This window comes from Alosa pseudoharengus, unplaced genomic scaffold (genome assembly GCF_046254945.1).
Source record: "Alosa pseudoharengus isolate Yale_2024_CS ecotype anadromous, Long Island Sound unplaced genomic scaffold, YU_APseudo_1.1 YU_APseudo_1.1_scf_5, whole genome shotgun sequence".
NCBI lineage: Eukaryota > Metazoa > Chordata > Actinopteri > Clupeiformes > Clupeidae > Alosa > Alosa pseudoharengus.
This window is the reverse complement of record NW_027468837.1, coordinates 24,488,077-24,510,569: the sequence shown is the minus strand read 5'-3', so window position 1 is coordinate 24,510,569 and position 22,493 is coordinate 24,488,077. Positions and strand designations below refer to the sequence as shown.

At 41.2% G+C, this 22,493-nt stretch overlaps 1 protein-coding gene across 1 annotated transcript; it reads left to right on the top strand.

Annotated features, from left to right (window-relative positions):
• Positions 1 to 2,153: 2,153 nt before the first annotated feature.
• Positions 2,154 to 4,737, top strand: barx1 (BARX homeobox 1). The gene is made up of 4 exons (XM_076268018.1): positions 2,154 to 2,710; positions 3,544 to 3,832; positions 3,997 to 4,081; positions 4,215 to 4,737. The coding sequence occupies exons 1-4, from the start codon at positions 2,509 to 2,511 to the stop codon at positions 4,380 to 4,382; spliced, it is 744 nt and encodes a 247-aa protein (XP_076124133.1). The 5' UTR covers positions 2,154 to 2,508; the 3' UTR covers positions 4,383 to 4,737.
• Positions 4,738 to 22,493: the final 17,756 nt, after the last annotated feature.

The following is a 22,493-nucleotide window of genomic DNA, read 5'->3' as shown; positions in this document are numbered from 1 at the left end:
AGCCTACATTCTGCTGAAAAAGGTAGAATGTAATAAGAAGAAAGGGGTCACCATCATCATTTGGACTTGTTTCTTTTCCTTCGATGTTTCCCTTCTATTTCCCCAAAAGAATGAAACGCTGGGCCAACACAGCCATATGGTAGGCTACTAAAATTACATATAGGCCTACCTTAACTTTTTAATGAAGAGGGTTTTCATTCACAACAAAGGAAGCCAACATCAGAGGATGAGCGCGCATTTGAACTTGCTGAGCCTGCGGACACATATTATTCTCTGGCAAATAGTGCCACCTAGCGATAAAGGTTTATTCTGCTCCAAGCTTCAAAACAAAACCACTGAAATTACAAGCTTGTACTCTCTATAAAAGAAGCCTGTGAACAATACAGACATCTTCCGTTCAAATCAGGCTACGCCCAATAAAAACGTAATAACTTAGGCTACGATACGAAACATTACATGTAGACCTAGGCTATCAATATTAGCCTATGTGGTTGTTAATGGAATTGATTCAGGCTTGCTTTATCTGGTCTTTGCTCTCAAACTGTCAGGTTTGATCACTTCCACAGGATTAATAGTCCCTTTCAGCCTTGGGGTCTTCAAAAGGGTTTACTTTATTCTGCCAGACTGAAAAAATATTTTTCAGAAATAATAATTTCACATAACATTAGGCCTACATACATTCTAATGAAGCTTTTCTTTGTAGCAGATCCAGTCAGATTAACAAAAAGAGGCCTTGTCCTCGGTTCACGCACCCTGACATTAAACAAATTGGATAGGTCTATCCCAACGGTTCGTGTGTAGGCTATGCGCCACTCCATAAATGGCATCAACTTTTTCTTAATCATAATCTAGGCTACTGATAATATGCCTGCTATACAATACGTGGACTTTCGAATGAACGATAAACGCCCGGTGCTCTTTAAAATGAAATAACGCTGGGAAGAGCAAGGACCAAGCATCTTAAAGTCAAAAAACACTTTTATTTAATAAAATGTAATAAAATATAATAAAAAATAACCTTAACGATAACCTTCGGGACTTGATAGGCTGCTATCGCTCTGAATAAATCTGAAAAGACAGAAGCACAAATAGGCCAATACGTGTTGCTGTCATATCTCAGAGACAACAGTTGTTTTTGAGATTAAAGGCAATGGTGATTGTAAATAATAGGGAAATAATAATTAGCAATAATAATAATAATAATAATAATAATAATAATAATGTTTTAGTCTACATACGTATGTGTTACATTATTCCAAACACTAATAGCCTAATTTATTTTCTTAAAAAAGTAATAGTTATAGGCCTACACCAAAGTTTAATGAGCATTTGTCACTTTTATCGCCCATAACCTTGATGACTGCACTATTTATTTAGACAATTCGGCTAAGTATCTCCGAGTGTAATTCCAACAGATTAAATTATAGCATTATCTATCACATAAAAGGGGTTGTTTTTTCCTGATTTTATATTTATCTTTATTTATTAATTTTCCGTTATTGTTTTAGCCTGCTAAACAATGCACATAGCCTCGAAATAATTTTAATTTTAAAAAGACATATCTGCTAATGTGTTGGTTATCTGCCGTGCAGGGTCGTTGGAGTAGGTTAGCATAGATATAGCTCCAACGACAGGAAAAATTATTCTGGAAATACTGGGGTTTTATTACCATTTAAGTTTGTATCTACTAACACGACTTTGTTCTATTTGTTTTTACAAGTTCCAGTATTGTTTAAGATGAAATGGCCATGCAGACGGTTTTAAGTCTGTTTCATGCAAATATTCTAGCAGTGAATTTGATCCGCAATTATCTAAATATTCTCAAACACTATTCTATAATGCATGGATGTTCAGAGCTAAAAGTATGTTGAGGTCATAATCATGCTTTATTAAAATGATTTGGCAATCGCTTTATGTCTCTACATCCAGCAAGTGCAAGCGGACCATTACTTTTACACAAATCATTTGTGGAAATCATTATGCTGAAATTATGATATGACCGGAGACTAGATGTGTGTCTGGATGTAAATGTCCCGTTAGCCAGTTCTGAAAGTTTGCTCTCCAAGGGGGAGGGCCGTGACGTATCCTTTAAAAAGGCTGAGCTCTCTAGGCTGGTCGAATTGAAAGATATACTACATCCATTTGAACAGTCACGCAGCTTTCCCTACCCTTTCCGTCCTGAGAAGTAGAGCTCTTGGACCTGGTTGGGATGTAAAGCCTTCTGCGGTTATTTTTACGCAAGGTTTACAACTTGTGCGTACGCAACAAGCTTCGGATACCAACTAATGCGTGGTTCTTTTTTCTGTCAAAAATGGGGCAAACTAGGGACGTGGCCCCATTCGCCTGAGAGACTTCTGCAACATCATTCAACAGCTTTTTCGAAAGTGAGGATAAGTTGCCAGATGTGGGAATAACCATCAAACATCGTTGGGAAAAAGTTTTGTTTAACTCCCGCGTGTTTGATTTGAAATTGTTCCTTGGAACTGTTACTTCAACTGTTTACAAACTATGCAGCATCATTTGGAACTAGGAGGACATTATTATCCTCCGGAAGCACATCCCGACCACAGATCCCACCGCTACAGGAGTTTCATGATCGAAGAAATTTTGACGGACCACCCTGACCACAAAGTGGCCGCGCCGGCTGGAGAGCTCCTCAAATTTGGAGTACAAGCTCTTCTTTCTGCACGGCCATACCACAATCATTTAGGTAAGTTTATATCTATTATTTGCTCAGGACTTATGCGCATTTGTGTACATCGAAATGTAGCATGTTTAGAGACGTGTTGGACTATCTTTATGGGGGTACCAAAAACTGTGAGTTAGGCTAAACAAAAACCCATATGCAAGTTAATGCACCAATGCCAAATGCATCGTCTCGAGACCGTGGTCGTAGACGAGCATGGTAAATACTGACGAGCAAGTTGTGACCAGAGATGCTGTGAAGAGGTTGAAGAAAATCAGTGTATTTATGTTAGCAAGGTATTTCAGCTGGGGAACAGATCATGCGAGAAACATATCGGCTGACTAGGTGCACTGCCAGTTTTGTGCGTAAATCAGATCAGATTTCCCAACACCAGAAGTGTGATAAAGTACATAATCTGGTAGATCACCAGTCACAAGGTCAAATGTGATTATTCAGGCGATATTGCGATGGAGTGTACACTACTGAAACAGTCATTTCATCCTTGTTTATATTTAGGAAATGAAAATGGGTCAAGTCAATAACAAAGCACACTGTGAAGCCAACATGGACAACAACGTTGTTAGGTCTAGGCCTAGTCGTCAATATTATTATCATGTAAATGTGTTGTTGTTGTTATTATTATTATTATTATTATTATTATTATTTTATTATTATTATTATTATTATAGCGGCTTACATCTGTCACTACTTGTAGCATGTATTACAAACGTGTGTGTAAAGTTCTAACCATTTGAGTAGCCCTTCTGCACTGTTCAGGCAAATTAATCCGGAATATCAGGAAGCCCCTATCAATTCTCATCGTATTAATCAAATGATAATTGTTGTTTCACCTGCAGTCTTGAAGGCAGACCAGGCCGGTATCCTGAAGTTCCCAATGTCACCCCTATCGTGTTCGCTAGGAGCGCCGCTGGGATCCGCACTGCTTTCCGGCGCTGGCCTGCAGGTTGGTTCGGCCTCACATCATTTGCCTCTGGATCTCCATCTGCGCAGTAAACTTGATCCCGGCGGGGATGGCGTGAGCAAGACAAAGAAAGGAAGGCGAAGTCGAACAGTTTTTACTGAACTCCAGCTCATGGGCTTGGAAAAAAGATTTGAGAAGCAAAAATATCTCTCCACACCAGACAGGTATGGAACTTGGCTTCGACGACATTACCTTTGTATTTCATTTTAGATGCACGAGTGTTATTTCTCTATTCTGTGACCAGTTTGTGCATGCTTATAAGGTCTATGTTTTCTACACGGACTCAATGTGTCAATGGAATTAACAAGAGCTCTGTCCCTCATCACAGAATAGACCTGGCTGAATCACTAGGCCTAAGTCAACTTCAAGTTAAAACGTGGTATCAAAACAGAAGAATGAAATGGAAGAAAATAGTAAGTTTTTAAACTTGCCACAGTCCATATCACTTTTAGATACATGTTGCTTTGAGCTCAATTCACACTGACAGTGTTGTCAACACCATGCACATTTAATAAATAGGCTGTTCGTTTACAATTTTATGCGCAGGTTTTACAAGGAGGAGGACTGGAGTCTCCGACCAAACCGAAAGGCCGGCCGAAGAAGAACTCCATCCCAACAAGTGAACAACTCTCGGAGCAGGAAAAGTCTCGGGAAACGGACCGACTATCTGACAGTTCCTCCTCGACACGCTCGGATTCTAATCAAGAAGAGTAAATGACTCTAATATTGTGTAGACGAGAACTTTCTGTCAACTGCCAATCGACGCACTACCGCCCCCAAAGAGGCCTGTCACCTCTGGATGCTCTCCCGCAGTTGGCCGTTGGCACCTCGGACATGCGAGTTACATTCTTGGAGACTTGGAGGTCTGCTTATGTTATAATTTTGCCTCTACGATTCCTTTTCCCACCGAGTGTTCTTCCTCCAGCGTCATGGTGAACAGACACTCCCGCATGCCTTGTCTGAAAGGAGGGAGCAAAAACTGGTCAGTACAGATGAACTTTTTGTATTGGAGAACACTCATCTACACTCATTGTGCATATAACTAAGCTGAAATGTTATCTTAACAGTATGATTTGATGCAATTAAATATGTTTTTCCACAAAACAATCAACGGTTTCCTTATTATTCAAGCTCCAAGTCAAAGAGCGCAAACGAGTTTCATATTTCAGAGATTATTACAGGCATAATACATATCTCAATGCACCTGGTAATACTATCCCAATACAAATAAAAACTGCAATAAAATCGACAATGAGAGTGTATCACATGTCCATTTGATTGATGTGTGGATCTTTGGTAATAATATATGTTCCGTTTATAGTAATACAGGGTTAATCACATCTTTACTTGTGTGTTATTCAGACTTCAGCAAATATGATGAAGCGTTTCATATTTTCCAGGGGTAATGAGTTTTTAATGACTTGGGTTTTTTTCTGCCAGGTAGTTCATTAATGTTGAGACAATGCAGGGTCTACTACTGGTAACATAAATCAAATGAGCAAAATTAAATTATCGTGTGTAAGTTGCAACGCTAATTATAGTTTCTGCTTTTTACAAATCTGTTTTTAATTTGCTTTTACATGGAGTGATTGTCTCATCCACACAATTCGATTTGCTGGAAAGGTCTTTAATTCATATTTTCGAACAGGTGCATGATTCTCAAAACATTCTTAACATAGGCCTGTCTGTCTCTTTTGTCATTCATGGTGTGTAGATTTTGTCCTTCTATCAAAAACTCAAATTCTCTGCATTGGCCCACCCATTCTTTAAATTTAATATGGTGTGAAATACTAAAAGATGCCTTAAGGCATTTTATCTAGGATATGACCAATTTACCTAGTGAACACACGCAATGGTTTGCGTCAAAAAAGGGCGCACACTCACAACAGGGGCATTGCCAAAATACTTTTTAGGCATAAACCAGAGATATGTGCATTTATTTAGGAATCATATTTTACCACAAATTATATCGATATTCCTTTTGTAACAGCAGCCTTCGCAGTTACAGGCGAGATCAAATGGTCATCAAAAGTCTTGTTATGTTGGCCAGTGTTTACGCAGCTCTCCCCTTATACTCATAGTGCCCAACCTTAACTTAATCAAATGCGCGCTAGCATCTCGCATTCTTGTCCTTTAAACTTGCTGTGCATCTAGGCCAACTCCTATCACTGACTAATGATTTGTGCTGACTTTGCTGTTTGCGAGGAGATTGGAGAGCTTTCACCGTGTATGTACACGAAAGCTTTCAGTTGTTAATTTCTTGACTTTAGCACCAAACTTCACGATCAAACTTTAATTAATATTTTACACGTCACGGTCCTTGTCCTTTTCTTATATTACACCATAATGCACTGCAGGCTGCTCTATATGGACTACAGCAACATGTATAGGCCTAATGGTCAAAACCATCAACTACATAGGCAGAGTATCTCTGGCAACATAGCCTCATAATATCACACAGAGAAACAATTAAAGACACGAAACAAGTTTACTTTATGCGCACATGATTTTTTTTAACTCGGTTTTAATTTTTATGAAATTTTCTTTGCCACTAATATATTTACAGTGGACGGAAATCTGACAGTGCCCCACAACATCTACGAATATTTGGCATTATTTCCTTTATTTATCTGTAGGTGTGAATGTAACTCCTTGCGTAGGCTACATTCAAATGATGTGTCCTAACAAATCAGTGTGCTGGTGACAGAGCTTGTATAGACATGCGCGGATATGGATGAAAATGTTTGGGCCCACAACATGAGATGCTCTACAGAGATTTGGGAATGCTTGTGTTAAGCGAAATATATATAGGCCGGGTCCTCAAGTAACTGAAATAAGTTTTAGTCATGCGTAAACCAAACAGTTTTGCTGTTGCATGGAACCACATCAAATGGCACGACTCTGAGGATCTTTAATTTTGAGGCAAAAGTGTTTAGCAAAGCGGACTCGGAGAGACTACAACGGTGCCTATTTTCATTAAAACTTATACTCAACTCGTGCATGTTTACTCGGACGGTAAACATGTGGTAATCGTGTTTTCTCAGAAAGGAGTTATTTATTTCTGTAAAAAAAAAGAATACAGACGGAATACTTTTTTAATCGCAGAAAAGTTTCCATGGTCTGCTGAAAACTGAAGTAGGCTAAGCTTATTTACTGATATGGTTGTTTCTGCGGATGAATCAGATTTTTTTTTAAATTACATGGTGAAACATATTAGTCCTAGTCAATACATCCGTGAATAGCCCTAATCATATGTTGTCAATTCATGCTCTTCAATTTGCCCCATGAGTGTGTGGCATCCATTAGAATCCATAGTCTGAAACCGAATGTTTCCTTTTGCCCCCTTAGTCAACTGCATATTAGGAATGCCCCAAATTGTAAAAACATCCACTGTGCCTCCTTGTCTGTAAATGTTTTGTCCACTTAACAAAATTACCAACTTTCTATCCACAGTAAAAATGGCTTATGCTGTTATTTCGGAACATAAATAAAACTGTGGTCTGGGATTCAGTCCAATGTAGTCACTAAATATTACAGCTCATGAAAACCTTTTATCAAAAGCAAAGCTTCAAATTTCACCATACAGTCTCCCTCGACCATCCACTCTTTTAAGTGCATACGATCTGCGTAAAAATGGTGGGTTAGGCGACATCATACATTGAATTACACAAGTTCCAATAATCCACACACGTGTGCTGAATTTTAAAGTGTTTAATACAGTTATTTGAAACATTTGTTTTAGCCTATGCTGTATTCGACCTGGACGAATATCCAGTATTTATCATTTTATACCGTATGTTCAGTAATAAAAACGGACATTATCAAGACTACTACATGTATGTGTAAACGCTTTGATAACCTGTATAACATCGGCTGACCAAAGTGTCTGGCGCACTCCCTCTCTCCCTGAATAAATGAGCCTTAAAAAGGCAACTGTTAACTGACAGCAACATTTACTTTTTCTGCTTTAAAAACTGATCAGTCAATCTCTTCAGACCAATGACATTTATTTTGTTTTGCGCGCAGGGACTGACCATGTGCATGGATTTATGCCCTGGGACTGGTGAGGTTAAATGGCTCATTAACCCCTCCAGACCAACTCGGGATTTGATTTCCTGCCTGACAGACGAACAACGTCCGCGCATGTGATGATGCCGAGTCTCACGCGCGTTATTAGCCTATACTCCCAATACAACTCTGTGACGCAAGACACCGGGCTAACAAATCTGTTTTTTTTCTGTCAGCACCACAGTGATATTGTTCGGTGAATTGTATACTTTAAGTGGAAGTTATCTAACGAATTCAAGACGACACCTGGTCCTGATCTGATTTTGTGCTATTTTAATTAACTATTTTTAACAAGTCTAGTATAGACTGCGTTTGTTATTTTGCCATTTGGATGTGTCTCCATTCTGTGGTTCTGCATCTTCAATTGACATCTCTGTTGTCAGTTGTTCAGTGTGGTGACGGTGCTGTTATGCAAGGATGGCATAATTTAGCACTTTCTTTTTTATGCAGTGTTGAGAGGCCAGCCTGAATTGGTGGGAATTGGTGGGTTACTCTCACGAGTGTATTGGATAGATGGTGTGTAACCCTTGATATCTTACCAAGCTAAATTGCAATTGTTTCAACAGTGTCCGCAACAGTGTAGCTGTGGATGTGGGCATACATACATTTTATTTTTTAAATCTGTTGTTCCAAACTAAAATGTGAATTACATATTTATAAGGTCACACTCGTGGGTCTGTCCAAGAATGAAACAATAGGAGTTGACGCACTCATATCCACTTAACTGGCTAAGATTTTCCCAAAACTAGTCCTGTCCCATATATTGTATTATTATCATACTGCATATTTATTTAGACACTGCGGTGATTTAGTTCTGGAACTAAATAGAAAATATAATCTTCCCTATCGTATTAATTTCATCCGCAGCTAAGCATGAGCTCAAATCCCAGGAAAGAAATATCGCTCGTCTTTGCGCATGGTGATGATCTGAGATCTCTTGGTTGCCCAGAAACACACACGTGTGTACGGCGCACATGCCCGCATAGACAAACGCCTTGTTTATTTAAATACATACGTACATTTTGTGCTTATTTACTTTTTTTTTCTTGATTTATACCAGGAGTGCTGACGCACTTGTTGGTGAATGTTTTGAGGAAACGATAAAGTGGCTTGACCAAAATAAGAATAATAAATAAAATAAAACAAAACGGGCATGTAAGATCATAATGTGAAAACAATTGTGCATTCTCACATTTAATCCATTAAGAACAGACACCAGCCGTTGAGTTATGGGGCAAAATGCAAAATTATTATGGTTCATTTATGGGATGCTTTCTATTCACCCGTCGCCTTTCTAGTGGTTTGTGGGTGATACAGATGAGGAGAGTGTAAAATCGATTTTACTCTTTTCAATAAGTTTTATTCGATACAATTGAGTCCAGTCACTTGAGAACGAGGAAGCCTTTTCTCAATTTAGGATAAATTGGACGCACGGTCACTGTGGGCAAAGGAAGGCGGTTGACTCTCAGATCTTAATAAACCCTCAATCACGACTTCCTTCCGAAGAATCATTATTCATGACTTAGGTAGGAATGTTTTAAGTGAGACTGGGCTATATATACAATCTTCAGAAGAGGCTAAAATAAAGGCAAGATTGTCTGCAACAATATGACATGGATAGTGCATTATGCTTTGATACTTTATAATGCTTCACTGTTATTGGCTAATAATACATTTCGAGGTAAAATAAATAGTGGTTCACCTTTGTAAGGAATACATCTGTAAACACAATAAATACAAAACATAAATATAAAATAGTTTGAATTATGAAAGCCTTTTATAAGTTGAATTAATTTGTAATCATTAGACATGATGGAAAATATTTCTGACATGTTTCAGTTTGTATACTGCATACATACTGACAATTCAGTATGCATTATAGAGAATGAATGGTTTTGATGTTTTGACAAAAATCAGTAAAGTATTACAAGTGTAGGAGCGCTATGAGTGACTTACATTTTGTAAAATACATTTCCCTGACAAGGAAATATTACATAAGCAAGACATCATAACCAGTAGGGCCAATGTCAATATCAGTACCAGTAAAACACTCAATGATCAGTAGAACTTCTTATTCTTGGGACTAGGCTCTGCTTGATGATGGCATGCGTGTGTCTGTGAGCATTTTACACCATACCACTGCAGTAAATTGGTGAGTAGGCATATTTCACAAAAAAAAAAAAAAAAATGTGACAGTTAAATAGCATAACCCGATCCTGTTGGCATCAGACACTTCTCTTATTACACAGTGATTAATCGATTTAGGCCTCCCCGGGCTGCCTTTGCTTTCAGATAGACATATGAAAGGCTGCATGTGGGACACCTCAATTATGCACGGCAACCTGGCTAACATGCAAGTCTCCCCACTCCAAATAATAATCCTAAATTACTTCCTCCTGTTAATTTGTGGGGTGGCTTTCAACTTTAGGAAGAGGAGGGGGGAAAAATCGCTTCACGATGTAATCAGTCAGTCGCATTATAGTGTGATATATCACACTATAGTATATGGTATATCATATAGTATATCAGTGTAGGGGAGCATACTTTTCTTAATTCAGCTGCATGGCTGGAAATGGACAGATGGCTACAAACTTCATTGCTTTCATGAGGAATGTATAACTCTTGTCAACTTTGTTTTGTAACATCTAACAGCAACGCAGGTTATCATGTGAGGCATTGAGACATGCAAGCATAAACACAGACGAAAGGTGCAGACTTCAATATTTGCTTTACAATGTTTTTGTCTTTCAACACCACCTGCAATATAGGGGCACAATCCCAAACTACAATGAGATCCTGTTGAAGGCTGGAAATGTATGGGTTGCATTGGGGTGGGGGGCGGGGGGGTGTTCAGCTAAAGTGTTTGTTCTTCAACACACTTAATACCATGAGTGCACAATAACAACATATTAAGACCTAGGAAATTCCTCTAGTAGTTGCTCCCCCTCTGGTTCCTTTTCAAAGCGGCGCCTTGTAGATACATCGCATACAGTCATTCCCAGTCATCTCAGTTGATCTTCCTCCCGCAGAAAGCAGGTCTTGCAGCGCAGGTGCTGAAATTCGGTCCTTAACTATTTTGCTAAAGAGCCTACAGAAAATAAACAGATCCATTGTCCTCCCCATCCAAATGGAATTCATTATGGATGAAGTAATACACCAGACTGCCTAAATGTTCAACAAGTTTATGGACCCGTCCTACCTCCAAAGAAATGGGTTGGAGCGTAAAATCAGTTTGGAAGGAACTACTGACAAGAGCAATTACCCTAAACAACCAGATGAAAATAGACCACTGAGCTGAACAGGTCTTTGTTGTGCCTCCATGAATTCAAAACACATTTCTCAAATTTTGGGCTACCCTTGGTTTGAACCTTTGGTGATATATTTATATTTACCAGAGCCTGACAAACATCTTCTCAATGATCTCCAAATTGGATGTTTGAAATGATGACTAATCAAAGGACAATTTCCCCCTGCCGGTGTGTGCACCTTCCCCTTCTCCTGGTGGTCTTCTGTAACAGCTCTCAGTTTCACTGCGAGAAAGAGGGGAAAAAAACAACAACTCTCATTCTGACAAGCACATCTGCAGACCCCCCACACCCACCCCAACCTCCCACCGGTCAAGTGGTTTAATCATTCGTCAGTACTCACCCTTCATGTCAAACTCATGTCCTCTTCTGATCATTATGCAGATTAAATGCAGGTGCACCCATACATACTTAATATAGGAAAAAAGATGGAGGGAGTGGGGGGGGGGGTTGGTTGTGGTACATGGAGGTCTTCACAAATCTGTGAAATGCAATGACCGAGGTAACTTTCATTAGCATAAAATACGTGCTGTACTGGGAGGGGTGGGGGTGTACTGTACTTTTTTTTAAACCACACAGCTCTTTTTCTTTTTTGACGGGCTGCAGATTCTGCCTTTCCCCTCGCTTTTGGACGGAGCCAAGCTCGGTCCACATGCAAGCTCTCTTCCCTTTTCCTCCCGCATTCTCCTGGGGTCTCAAAACAGGCGAGGGCTGGACGGCGATGACTTCCGACATAAATTGCAATCAGGAGGAAGAGTCAAACGCCAGGAATCTGGTGATTTGGGGCTTCCATTTGTGATACAATTTAATCATTAAGTGGAGAACCTTGTGGTGGTATGATAGCATACAGTTGTGTGTGTGTGTGTGTGTGTGTGTCTGTGTGTGTCTGTGTGAGAGAGATAGAGAGAGTAGTGTGTTTTGTATGTGTGTGAGAGACAGTGGTGTGTGTGTGTATTTGGGAGGGGGCTATTTGGAACAGAGTGTGTGGTTATGGATCAAGAAGGGGGGTGGGGTTGGGGGAGATTTGGGAGGTGATTCCAAATTTTGAAATGGGTGTTTGTCGAGTCAAGAGGTACACATTTAAATGGAGAGCTGATGTAGGTCCGGTCCAGCTCTCACTTATGCATCCAGCCAGCCAGCCACACACACACACACACACACACACACACACACACACACACACACACACACACACACACACACACACACACACACACAAAAAAAAACTCTGTCAAGTCTACGCATGTACACAAGCCCACACACAAGTACATGTTCAGCCATACACACCCACGCACACACTTAGCCACACGCACACCCTTAGCCGCACACACACACACACACACATACATACACACAGGAGAATTCTGCACGATTAAAGCCTCTCTGATTAATCTAAGGTATGTGCCAAAACTGCACATGCGGCGTATGATCCCAATTAGACTGAAACTCAACTCTGTGCAGGCTCAGCTTCGCGTTTTAGCCCGCCAGTTTCTGCCTTTGTTTGCATTGGACTCCCTCACTGACAACACACACTCTTTGGTCGTGCTGTTGTTCTGAACGAAAAATGTAAGTGATAATGTCAAATTACTGCAGCACAGACCAGGCATAAAAAAAAAGATACACCTCACTGTTTCTGTTACGAAGCAAACAAACGAGTGGATTGAATGACAAACACAAGCGCACAATCCCTCTTTCTTCAGAGTACAGGGCAAGTGAAGGGCATCAGAGAAATGTGTATTATTTAAAATAACATATAGCAGCGGTGTCTGATTTATGAGCCTGGACTCTGTGATTGTGCAAGCAGGCCGCAGTTTTTTTCTTATAAGCCAAGAGATGGTAATGTCTCAAAGACAGACAGGAGTTATGACAGCGCTCAACTTGAGGGGTGTTTATGAAGTTTCTGTAGTTCTGATGGTTTAGATCAGCGAGCCTTCAACACATCTGTGGGCTTTTATGCGAGTCCCAGAGCTAAAGGGGGTAGAAATGACTGGGGAGGCAGCAAACTGGACCAGACTGCTGGAGCCCAGCGAAGGTTAAAGCGCTGAGGTGATGGAGAATAAGGTCTCCACTGTTCCTTATTTTACACACGCACACACATACACACACACAGACACGCAAACACACACGCAAACACACACGCAAACACACGCACACACACACGCACAGACACACGCACACACACACGCAAACACACACACACACACACACACACACTTAAAACACATACATACACACACACACAAACACACACTTAAACACACATACTTATACTTACATACACACTCTTGTACACACTCAACCATGAGCCCACATGTAAACAGACACACAAACATAGACAAGTAAGTACACACACACATATTCTGCCTCTCACTCTCTCACACTCATGCCAGCGAGTGGGCACTCACCCAAGGCTGCACTTTAAAATAAACACAATTTGTATGTGTCTCAGGGCCTCAGGGTTATACTTTGTAATTCATAATGACCAAAATGGGCAGTCAAGTTGCCACATCCACCCTGACGAGGTTCGATTGTACATGTATTTGTTTATTATTATTATTATTATTATTATTATTATTATTATTATTATTATTATTTCTTTTCTGATGGAGGAATGCATCAAATAATACATACATGGACAAAACTTCCATTCCATAACATTCCAAATATGTATTTGTTCAAGTGCTGTAGAAAATGGCTACAATTACTTTCATTGCTCCCATTAGCAGCGCTGTCACCAGTGCAATCATCCTATTGTCGTGGTGGTGGTCTGAATTGATGCAGCGGATATGGAAGTCACATGACCGTGGTAGTGCCAGGTGGAACGGATGAAGGGGGAAAAGTCATCCTTTCATAGCACTACTGTAAACATAACACCAGGCAAGTGAAGAGAGGGAGAGGGTAGTTTATAGAATTTGTGAAATTTTGAGGAATTGAATAATATATCTGACATAAAAAAAGAAGTAGAGATAAAAAAAAATCTTACTAAGATGAAGAATAACATGTCTGAGATTAAAAATAGGGAGAGAGTTTGAACAGGAAGTGAATGAGCCCATTAAGCCCCCTCTGCCCTTTCCTCTAGTTGTCTTCTCACCTATAATGTAGCCAAATGAAAAACAATAATTTCTCCCATAAACGTCAGGTCTTTTCCTGAAGCGAGACGAAACGGCCATTCCGAGTCATCACGCTAATGGGAGAAGGCATTAGAGCACGTAAACAAGAACACATCATCCTGCTTTGCACTCGCCAACAGTGATGGGCTGCTTTTTTTCCCGCAGCGCTCACCCCTCGCGCGCACCCTCCTCTCCAGTCGTCCTATGAACGCCGTTCGCAGGAAACGTCAGGCCCCATGTGATTGATTTGAGACGGGCGATTCCCTGACTTCATGCTCATATAAAGGAAGACAGCTGTGGGAGAGAGCGGGAGAGGGAGAGAGTGGGAGAGAGAGAAATCAAATTCCTGCAGGAGCTGGAAGGACTTATTTTTTCCATCTCCATACACCGAGCTGCTGGCTTTCCCCAGACGAGTAAATAAAAAAACATGGCCGCGATGTGGCAGGAGGTCACCGAAGCCCTCATTATATAGCAATTACTGCACAAAAACCCTTCCCTTTCAAAATCCAGCTTGAAAGTCAATCCCACTTTTTGGGGCTTTTCAGAAGTAAGACATGACAAGGGTACAGTGGATATGCTTTCCCTGGGCCTGCTTCTCCCGATCTCTAGTAACAAGTTCAAGACGGTCTTATGGTGCATAGCAAAAGGATTTTCCCAATCATTGTGCACCCCCCCCATCCCCAACCCCCAAACCAACACACACCAACCTCTAAACGTGGGGATCCTCTTTGCTTTCTGTTTTGCAGCGAGGCTGAAATCTCTGTCGACTCTTCATGCGTGTTTCTTCAAATGCTTTCCTTGTGAGAAGCTTTGAAGTTGATGTTATGCTTCGCCGTCAAAAAAGTTTGTATTTATGTTTTTCCTCAGTCCGAATTGCAGTTTCCTATACAAACACCAAACTGCTTACGTGTATAAACATAACTTCAGAATTATTTTTATGTGGTCCCAGATGCCCCTCATTTGGGTCACTCTGGATTAAGGGGTCATTGTGTTCATGGTTTGGCTCGTGAGGTGTGGTCTCCATTGGAGAGAAAACACGGGATACATTTTCATAGTTTTTATTCTCTACTGTAATGGCAAATGTATCTATTTATAAACAGAGTTGAATTAAAAACACTCATCCACACAGGCCAGAGAAAAGCCAGGCCACCTTAAATGAAGATTCCTCTATGCTCCATTGAGCACTGTAGAGTGTCCTGCATTTCATTTAAATCAAATAGCTTCTAAGTAGCAGAACCCATAAGTGTAGGAGTACTAATCAAGAAATGCAAATATATAGAATTATATAGCCTATAATATATGAACAAAACATGTCATTTCTAACATAAAATAACTGAAACGTCCCCTTTAATTTGTCATGTCAGCAGTTATACTCATAGAATTAACTTTGTTTTGGCAGACAAGACCAGAACACTTTTCTTATCATTTCCCCTCCAAATCTCAATTTACAACGTCTTTTCCAAACCCAGTGATTTATGCTTTTGGTTCACACACACATCCAAAAAAAGCCTGCTGGCATTGGTCACCACCTGTGGCTGATGCATATTCCACTGCTAATGTTGCTGTCTGTTAGATTGGGGCTGTTCTGCAGCCTTCTATTCAGTGGGTGGGCAAACCCAGCTTGACTCTACTGACCCAATTCCTCATGATGTCCCAAGGGTGTTTGGCAAATCAATGCTTCCAAATTAATTAGATGCCAACGTAAATGGAAATTGCATACATAATAAACAGGGAAGATGTTGTATACATTAAATTCACCAAAGAATACATTTGTAAGCCATCATATAATTCATACATGGTGATGCCAGTACCAATGGCTGAAGTCATTACAGAAGGGAGGGATGTGTGTTTGACCCTGTCCCTGCTCAGGCCTAAAGCCGGGTCTTGTCAGACACTTTTGTAATGTATGTAAGGCCTGGATTTCATAACGAATGACTCCGCTTTGTTAGTTGTTTTCAAAACCAACAAAAATATTTCTCCCTTCTCTTCCTTTTGCTCTAAATGCAGCACACAGCAGAGTTTGTGGCTGTTTTCGCCGACAGCAGGATCATTATGTTGCTTGGCCATTGGTTTGGACCCTCTGTGAGTCCACACATGACTCTGTGGTTTTGGTGAAAAGATTTACAGTCATTAGTGGTGGAGAGAAATGAAATAATGCATTATTGTTTTTGCTCTTGAGTGATTTTCGGCGTGTGCGTTTCTGTGTATGTATGTGTGTGTGCATGTGTGTGTGTGTGTGTACGTGCATGTTGATGGTATCTCACATCCTCAAATTACTTCAATACTTCCGTACATTTTCATCCAATGAATGCTTAAGTGGTAATGGTCTGGAAAATAGCAGTAAACTGAATCATAATGTATTTCCATTCTGTAAGTCATCAGTGGTATGTAAACACACATGCATGCACACACATCCAGGCTCTTGCTTTCTCTCGTTTTCTCCAACCTCACAGATGTATGTGTACACACACACGCACACACACACACACACACACACACACGTACCACATACACACATGTGCACACACACACACGTACCACACACACACACACACATGTACCACACACACGTACACACACACACACATACACACGCACACGCGCACACACACACACACACATGTACCACACACACGTACACCCACACACACACATATACACACGCACACACACACACACACACACACACGTACACACACGCACACACACACGCACACACACGCGCGCACACACACGCGCACACACACGCACACACACACACACACGTACGCACGCACGCACGCACACACACACACACATGTACACGCGCGCGCGCACACACATACACACACACACACGTACGCACACACACACACACGTACACACACATACACACACACACACGTACAGTACACACACACACACGTACACACACACGTACCACACACACACACACACACATGTACACACGCACACACACACGTGCACACACACACACACACACACATGTACACGCGCGCGCGCACACACGTACACACACACACACACGTACGCACACACACACACACATACACACACACACACGTACAGTACACACACACACACGTACACACACACGTACCACACACACACACACACATGTACACACGCACACACACACGTGCACACACACACACATGTGCACACACACACACGCGCACACACACACATGTGCATGCATACACACACAGACAGAGAGAGAGGAAGAGCGAGAGAACGATGACAGGAACTCCATGACTGATTAACATCCAATTTTGTACACTTTTTAGAAAACTCAATTAAAAACAAGGTTGGGACTTGGATCATTAGTTTTAACTTTACTACTGTAAATATAAATGATCAAAGGTTAATATGTGGCAAAGCAATTCAGTGATGTTGCACATAATCTTGAATGCATAGTGGTCTCCCATTAATTGTGATTGGACAAACATGAAACAGTAATATTCCCCCATTTCATGCAGTTGTTTTCAATCTGCTTCGCTTCCGCTTCGTGGCCAATCCTTACCCATTTTCTTTGATTGCAGGCTATAGAAATATTCATTTTTTCGGATTTTCGGATGGTAAAAATCATACGCGGTGGCTCTTGACTGAGATGTATCCTTGGTAATCTCACCAGATGTCTCTCACATGGAATGAACACACTCACAGGAAATTTCACAACTGACCTGTACTGGCTTCAAGGACATCAGAACTAGAGGGAGGGGCAGAAAATATGTGTTAGTGTTTAGTGTCCTCAGAAGTTGTGTCGGCCACTTGTTTGAAATAAGCGATTGCTTGATTTAATTGAATGATACTGTTCTTGTGAGATGACCTACAGGTTATATAACAATTTACTGAAGATGATGTTATGTAGTGTGGCGATCACTCAATTGTATAGTGTAATTGAATAACAGTTTTTAAACTAAAGACTTTTCCATAGGGTAATTGTGCAACTGCCATTGACTGCCGTGAGCAGAACTGAAAAGCCCATTTTTAAAGAGTACAGTTACAGTCTGTATTAATAATTACACTTGGCCTCTTGGTGTGGGTGGCCTTGAGCACCGCTGGCGCTTAGACTCTCAATGGAATAGCTGTTCTTTTGTAAACGTTTTACTGTAAACCGAAGGAGACTCCCGTGCCGCACTCTCGCTGGGAAACGAGGTAGCCCCCACAAGCTAAGATTTCAGGATCATGGCACATGCCATTACCTCCACATTAGCTGCAATTAGCATGGAGAAATTTCAATCAACCCTCAGCCCCCTCCAAAACTCGTTCTGACCAGTGGATTGATTTGTTATGAAAAACCCATTAAGCGTGTAACATCGATGCTAATGTGAACAGATTGTATTTGAGTGTTACCCTATCAAAAATTGCAGAGAATAAGAGCCACGCACAACATCCATTAGAGTCCTCCGGGGTGTTTATATGACACAGCGATGGACAAATGCAGGCAACGAGGCAGGGTTTACACCCACAAACAGATGTTTTGCATCAGCGACTGGGGGTACACGGCCAAGCTGGCCCTGGTTTTGGGGTGCTCAGTTGACCCTAATCAGGGAACGAGGGATTGAGAAAGGAGGAGGGAAAAAAAAAGAAAACTCAAGCCAAAAAGGGAAAAAGGTATCATTCAAAAAAACAAGGAGGCATTTCAGTTGTTCACATTCCGTTTGGAGCAACTGTAAAAGAGTGTGTCAGTGTATTGGCAGGGCGATGAATGAAAATGGGATAACGCCAACAAAAATACCAAACCACCCTTCAAGCGTGAGTCGAAAATGGAAAAATATTGTTTGGACAAGAGAAAACCAGTTGAAAAGATTAAACTTATTTCTTTCCAGCGGGCCACCCAGTCCAACGTGCCACTTTCAGGTATTACATTTACTTTTAGGAGTCATTCGACGTTGGCTAATTGGGCATTAATGTGCCAAAAAAATCTAAACGAAATAACACAGAGTTTGCCAAGAACATCGTAAAGGGGAACACGTCTTCTGTTTCGACACACCAAAAAACTAAAACAGCGATTTGTTAAGGTGAGACTCGGCAGAAGTTGGCAAGAGATTTATGACATGTTAACACAGTCGACGACAGGCGAGGCCTAGCCAGCAAGCCATCGCGCCAGAGCACGAGAGTGTGTGCATTAAGGAGCTGCCGCTCTTAAACATGCTGATCAAAATATTAATGGTAGGCGTAAACACCGGGCCCTTTATCTGACAGTGATTTACGCTACGAGGACCTTAATCCAAGAGTGCTAGCTCTGCGCCCATTAGCCTGCGTCCTTTACCTCACACTCCACGGCGATTCGCACAGGTGGACGCTTGACACCCCCCCACCCCCCCACCTCGAAATGCCTGTTGTGTTTATGTTATCTTTTCATAAGCTCTGTTTGAAATTTGTCAAACTGCATCACTGTTTAACTATGTGCCAGTCAAAGAGCCACGGTTACCAGATGGGTGCCTTTCTACTAACCTTGCCCAAGGCAGCTCTGTCACATGCGCCGAGACTGAGTGAAAGAGAGGGAAGAAAAAGAGACAGAAGGGGAGAGAGTGTATGTTTCAGGTCTGCTCTCTCTCCTTTTCACACTTTTTTTTTCTCATCCCCCGCTCGAGAGAAAGAGGTCAGGCTCAGACATTGGTGAATGTGTGAGTTAATCATGCCACGTTAATTTGACGTAGAAGGTTATTCTGCGTGCAAATGAAGCAAACCTGCTGGCCTGAAGCTCACCCAATTCTCTCACCCAATTTGAATTTGATTTCTTTTTAAAGATGTTATATAGAATCCATTACATAGCCTATTTCAATAGATTGAGAATTGATGATATTTATTTGATGTGTATTTGAAATGTATTTTGTTTGGATTTGTTGGGGGAAATGATTGGGGAAGAAAGCTATTAGTGGAAAGTGTGACTGTAGGCCTGTATACCAGCAATCAGACCTCCATATTGCTATTTAAAAATCTGTGTGTGTCAGTGTGTGGTGGTGGGGGGGATAAAAGGTTCCCACTAGAGGTGGAATGTTTTCATTGAGATCCCTAGCAGCCAAGGTATTTTAACAGATGTTGTCAGAGCAGGAGTCAAGAATGTGTTGATGCGTTTCAGACCAATCAACCAAAGATTAAGTATGTTAATAGCAATCACAGTGCTGTTGTTATGACAAGTTGAAATATTTTCAAGAAATAATATTTACAGCAGACAAGCATCTTCGCACTAGATGGTGGATGAGCTTCGTAAGTGGTCTGCATCAATTTAGCCAGCTAATGTTTAATTCTCATTTTGAACAGACCCTCTTGACAGCAAAAAAAAAAAATCATAAATCGTGTCTAATCCCATGCATTTCAGAGCTGCGATCCTCACTGTTATTGTCCGTTGTTGGATCTAATGAAACCAAAAAGCCCAGCTGCTCCTATCAGCACGCCTGCCTCAAATCTAAACAGGTTGACGTACTGCAGGTGCTCCGAACGCCTCCTCTGACACCTTTGGAAAACATTAGGGGCCAGGGCGAAACTTCCTCTGCGGCTTTTAAAAAGAGAGCCAGGTCAAGGCTTCCCTGGCTGATCAATACCACCGCGCTGTCTGCGAACCAGCCGGCCTGTGAGGGAAGAGGCCAGAGGGGAGATGGGGGGGGGGGGGGGGGGGTGTGGGGGCGGGGGTATGGGGGTTTAGCTGACTGATGACCTGGCCGCCCGCCTATCTGGATCTACAAAGAGGGGCTCTGATGGATGGACAGCGGAGATTGCCCACGCCGAGGCGTTTGTATATATACTAGTCGTTTGCTTCCTCTTCGACATCGCTACGGGGCTACTTTTTCAGAGAATGCACGGGTCTCTGTGTGTGTGTGTGTGTATGTTTGTGTGGTGCGTGTGTGTGTGTGTGTGTGTGTGTCTGCCTCCTCCTCCATCACCTCTCCACTTTGCTCCACTCCCCAGCCCCAGCCTGTGCCATGTAAGAGCAGTTGCATGTCGGGTGGTGCTGAAAGGCCCAACCTCTGCGCCCTTCTTCTGTCATGCTGAAATTAATAACCGTTGATTTGTATTTAATGCTCAATTTCCCCTCCATTATTCCAGTCAGGGGTACGGCGGGCTCGTTTAGAGAGAGTTCATATGACAAACTCGCTTTCTCTGTCCGTCTCGCTCACTCCTAGTCTCTCCCTTTTGCGCTCTCTTTCCTTTCTCTTCTTCTCTTTCTTTTATTTCACATATGCCAAAGAGCTTACGCAAACTGCATGCATGTCAAATAGCATCTCGTTACAGAATGCCGTCAAGGTCTGTTTTAGGCAGCCGAGAGAGTGTGGCGTTTCCTTTTTGTTTTTAATATTAGCTGTGTTTTTTTTTGTGTGTATTGACTGTTCAAAGCTGTATAACAGAGTCAACCTCACAGATCCTTGATGTGCTTAAAATATACTTATGACGTTTTGATGAGAGAAGTGTGAACATTTGGCAGCTTTTTTAAGGCGTAAGGCCATAAGAAAAAGCCATTTACTCTGAGCCTAGTTTAAAAAGCAAACACTGAGAAATGTAACAAGAACAAAAACTGTGATTGAGATGCATGTCTTATATTGCTCTTTGGAGAGAAATGCTCTCATTTCCTTCTGTTGTTCACACACTTAATGTTTATTCAAGATGGGAACATACATCGGGCCTGCATTGTGGATATATTCAAGTTTTGTTCTGCTTCACCTAGCAGAGCTGGATCTCTGAAAAGTGTAATTTATCAAAACTCAGACCTTTCACTAACGCATCTGTCACCATTCATCAAAATCAGCCAGCGAGAAACTTTCCGATCTCTCGCCGTTGTCATGCACAGTGGGAGGCCACTGGATGACACAGTGTATTAACACACTCGCAAATAATTTCTCGCAAAACCAAAATCTGCAGCTCAGCAGTCTGTCATCGAAATGCTCAGCACACATTTTAAGATTTTTTTTTTTTATATGAATATTTTGTGTGGTGTTTTCCATGCCATTGGCATGTCTCATGTTACTGTTTTGTTACTTTTATATCATCTTATTATTATAAAATATTGTTAAATATACTTCTCAAAAACCCAATATAATTTTATTATTGCATATTCTTGTGATACTATTGCAAGCATTTTTATTACAGTTCCCACATTTGTCGAGGGTCTATATAGCTATTACCAATGGGGAACAAATGAGTTCACCGCCAAAATTGTAAAATTCCATCTTGCATTTGAAGTTGCAGCAACATTACAGTGGGATAATGTCAGTAATTTCACCGTACTGTCAGCAGTGTATTACTCAAATGAAGCATGAATTAGTGTGTTATAATTGCAATCCTGTCTTAATACACATCACCACTAATTATATGCAATGAAATCATAGGGTATTAGGATT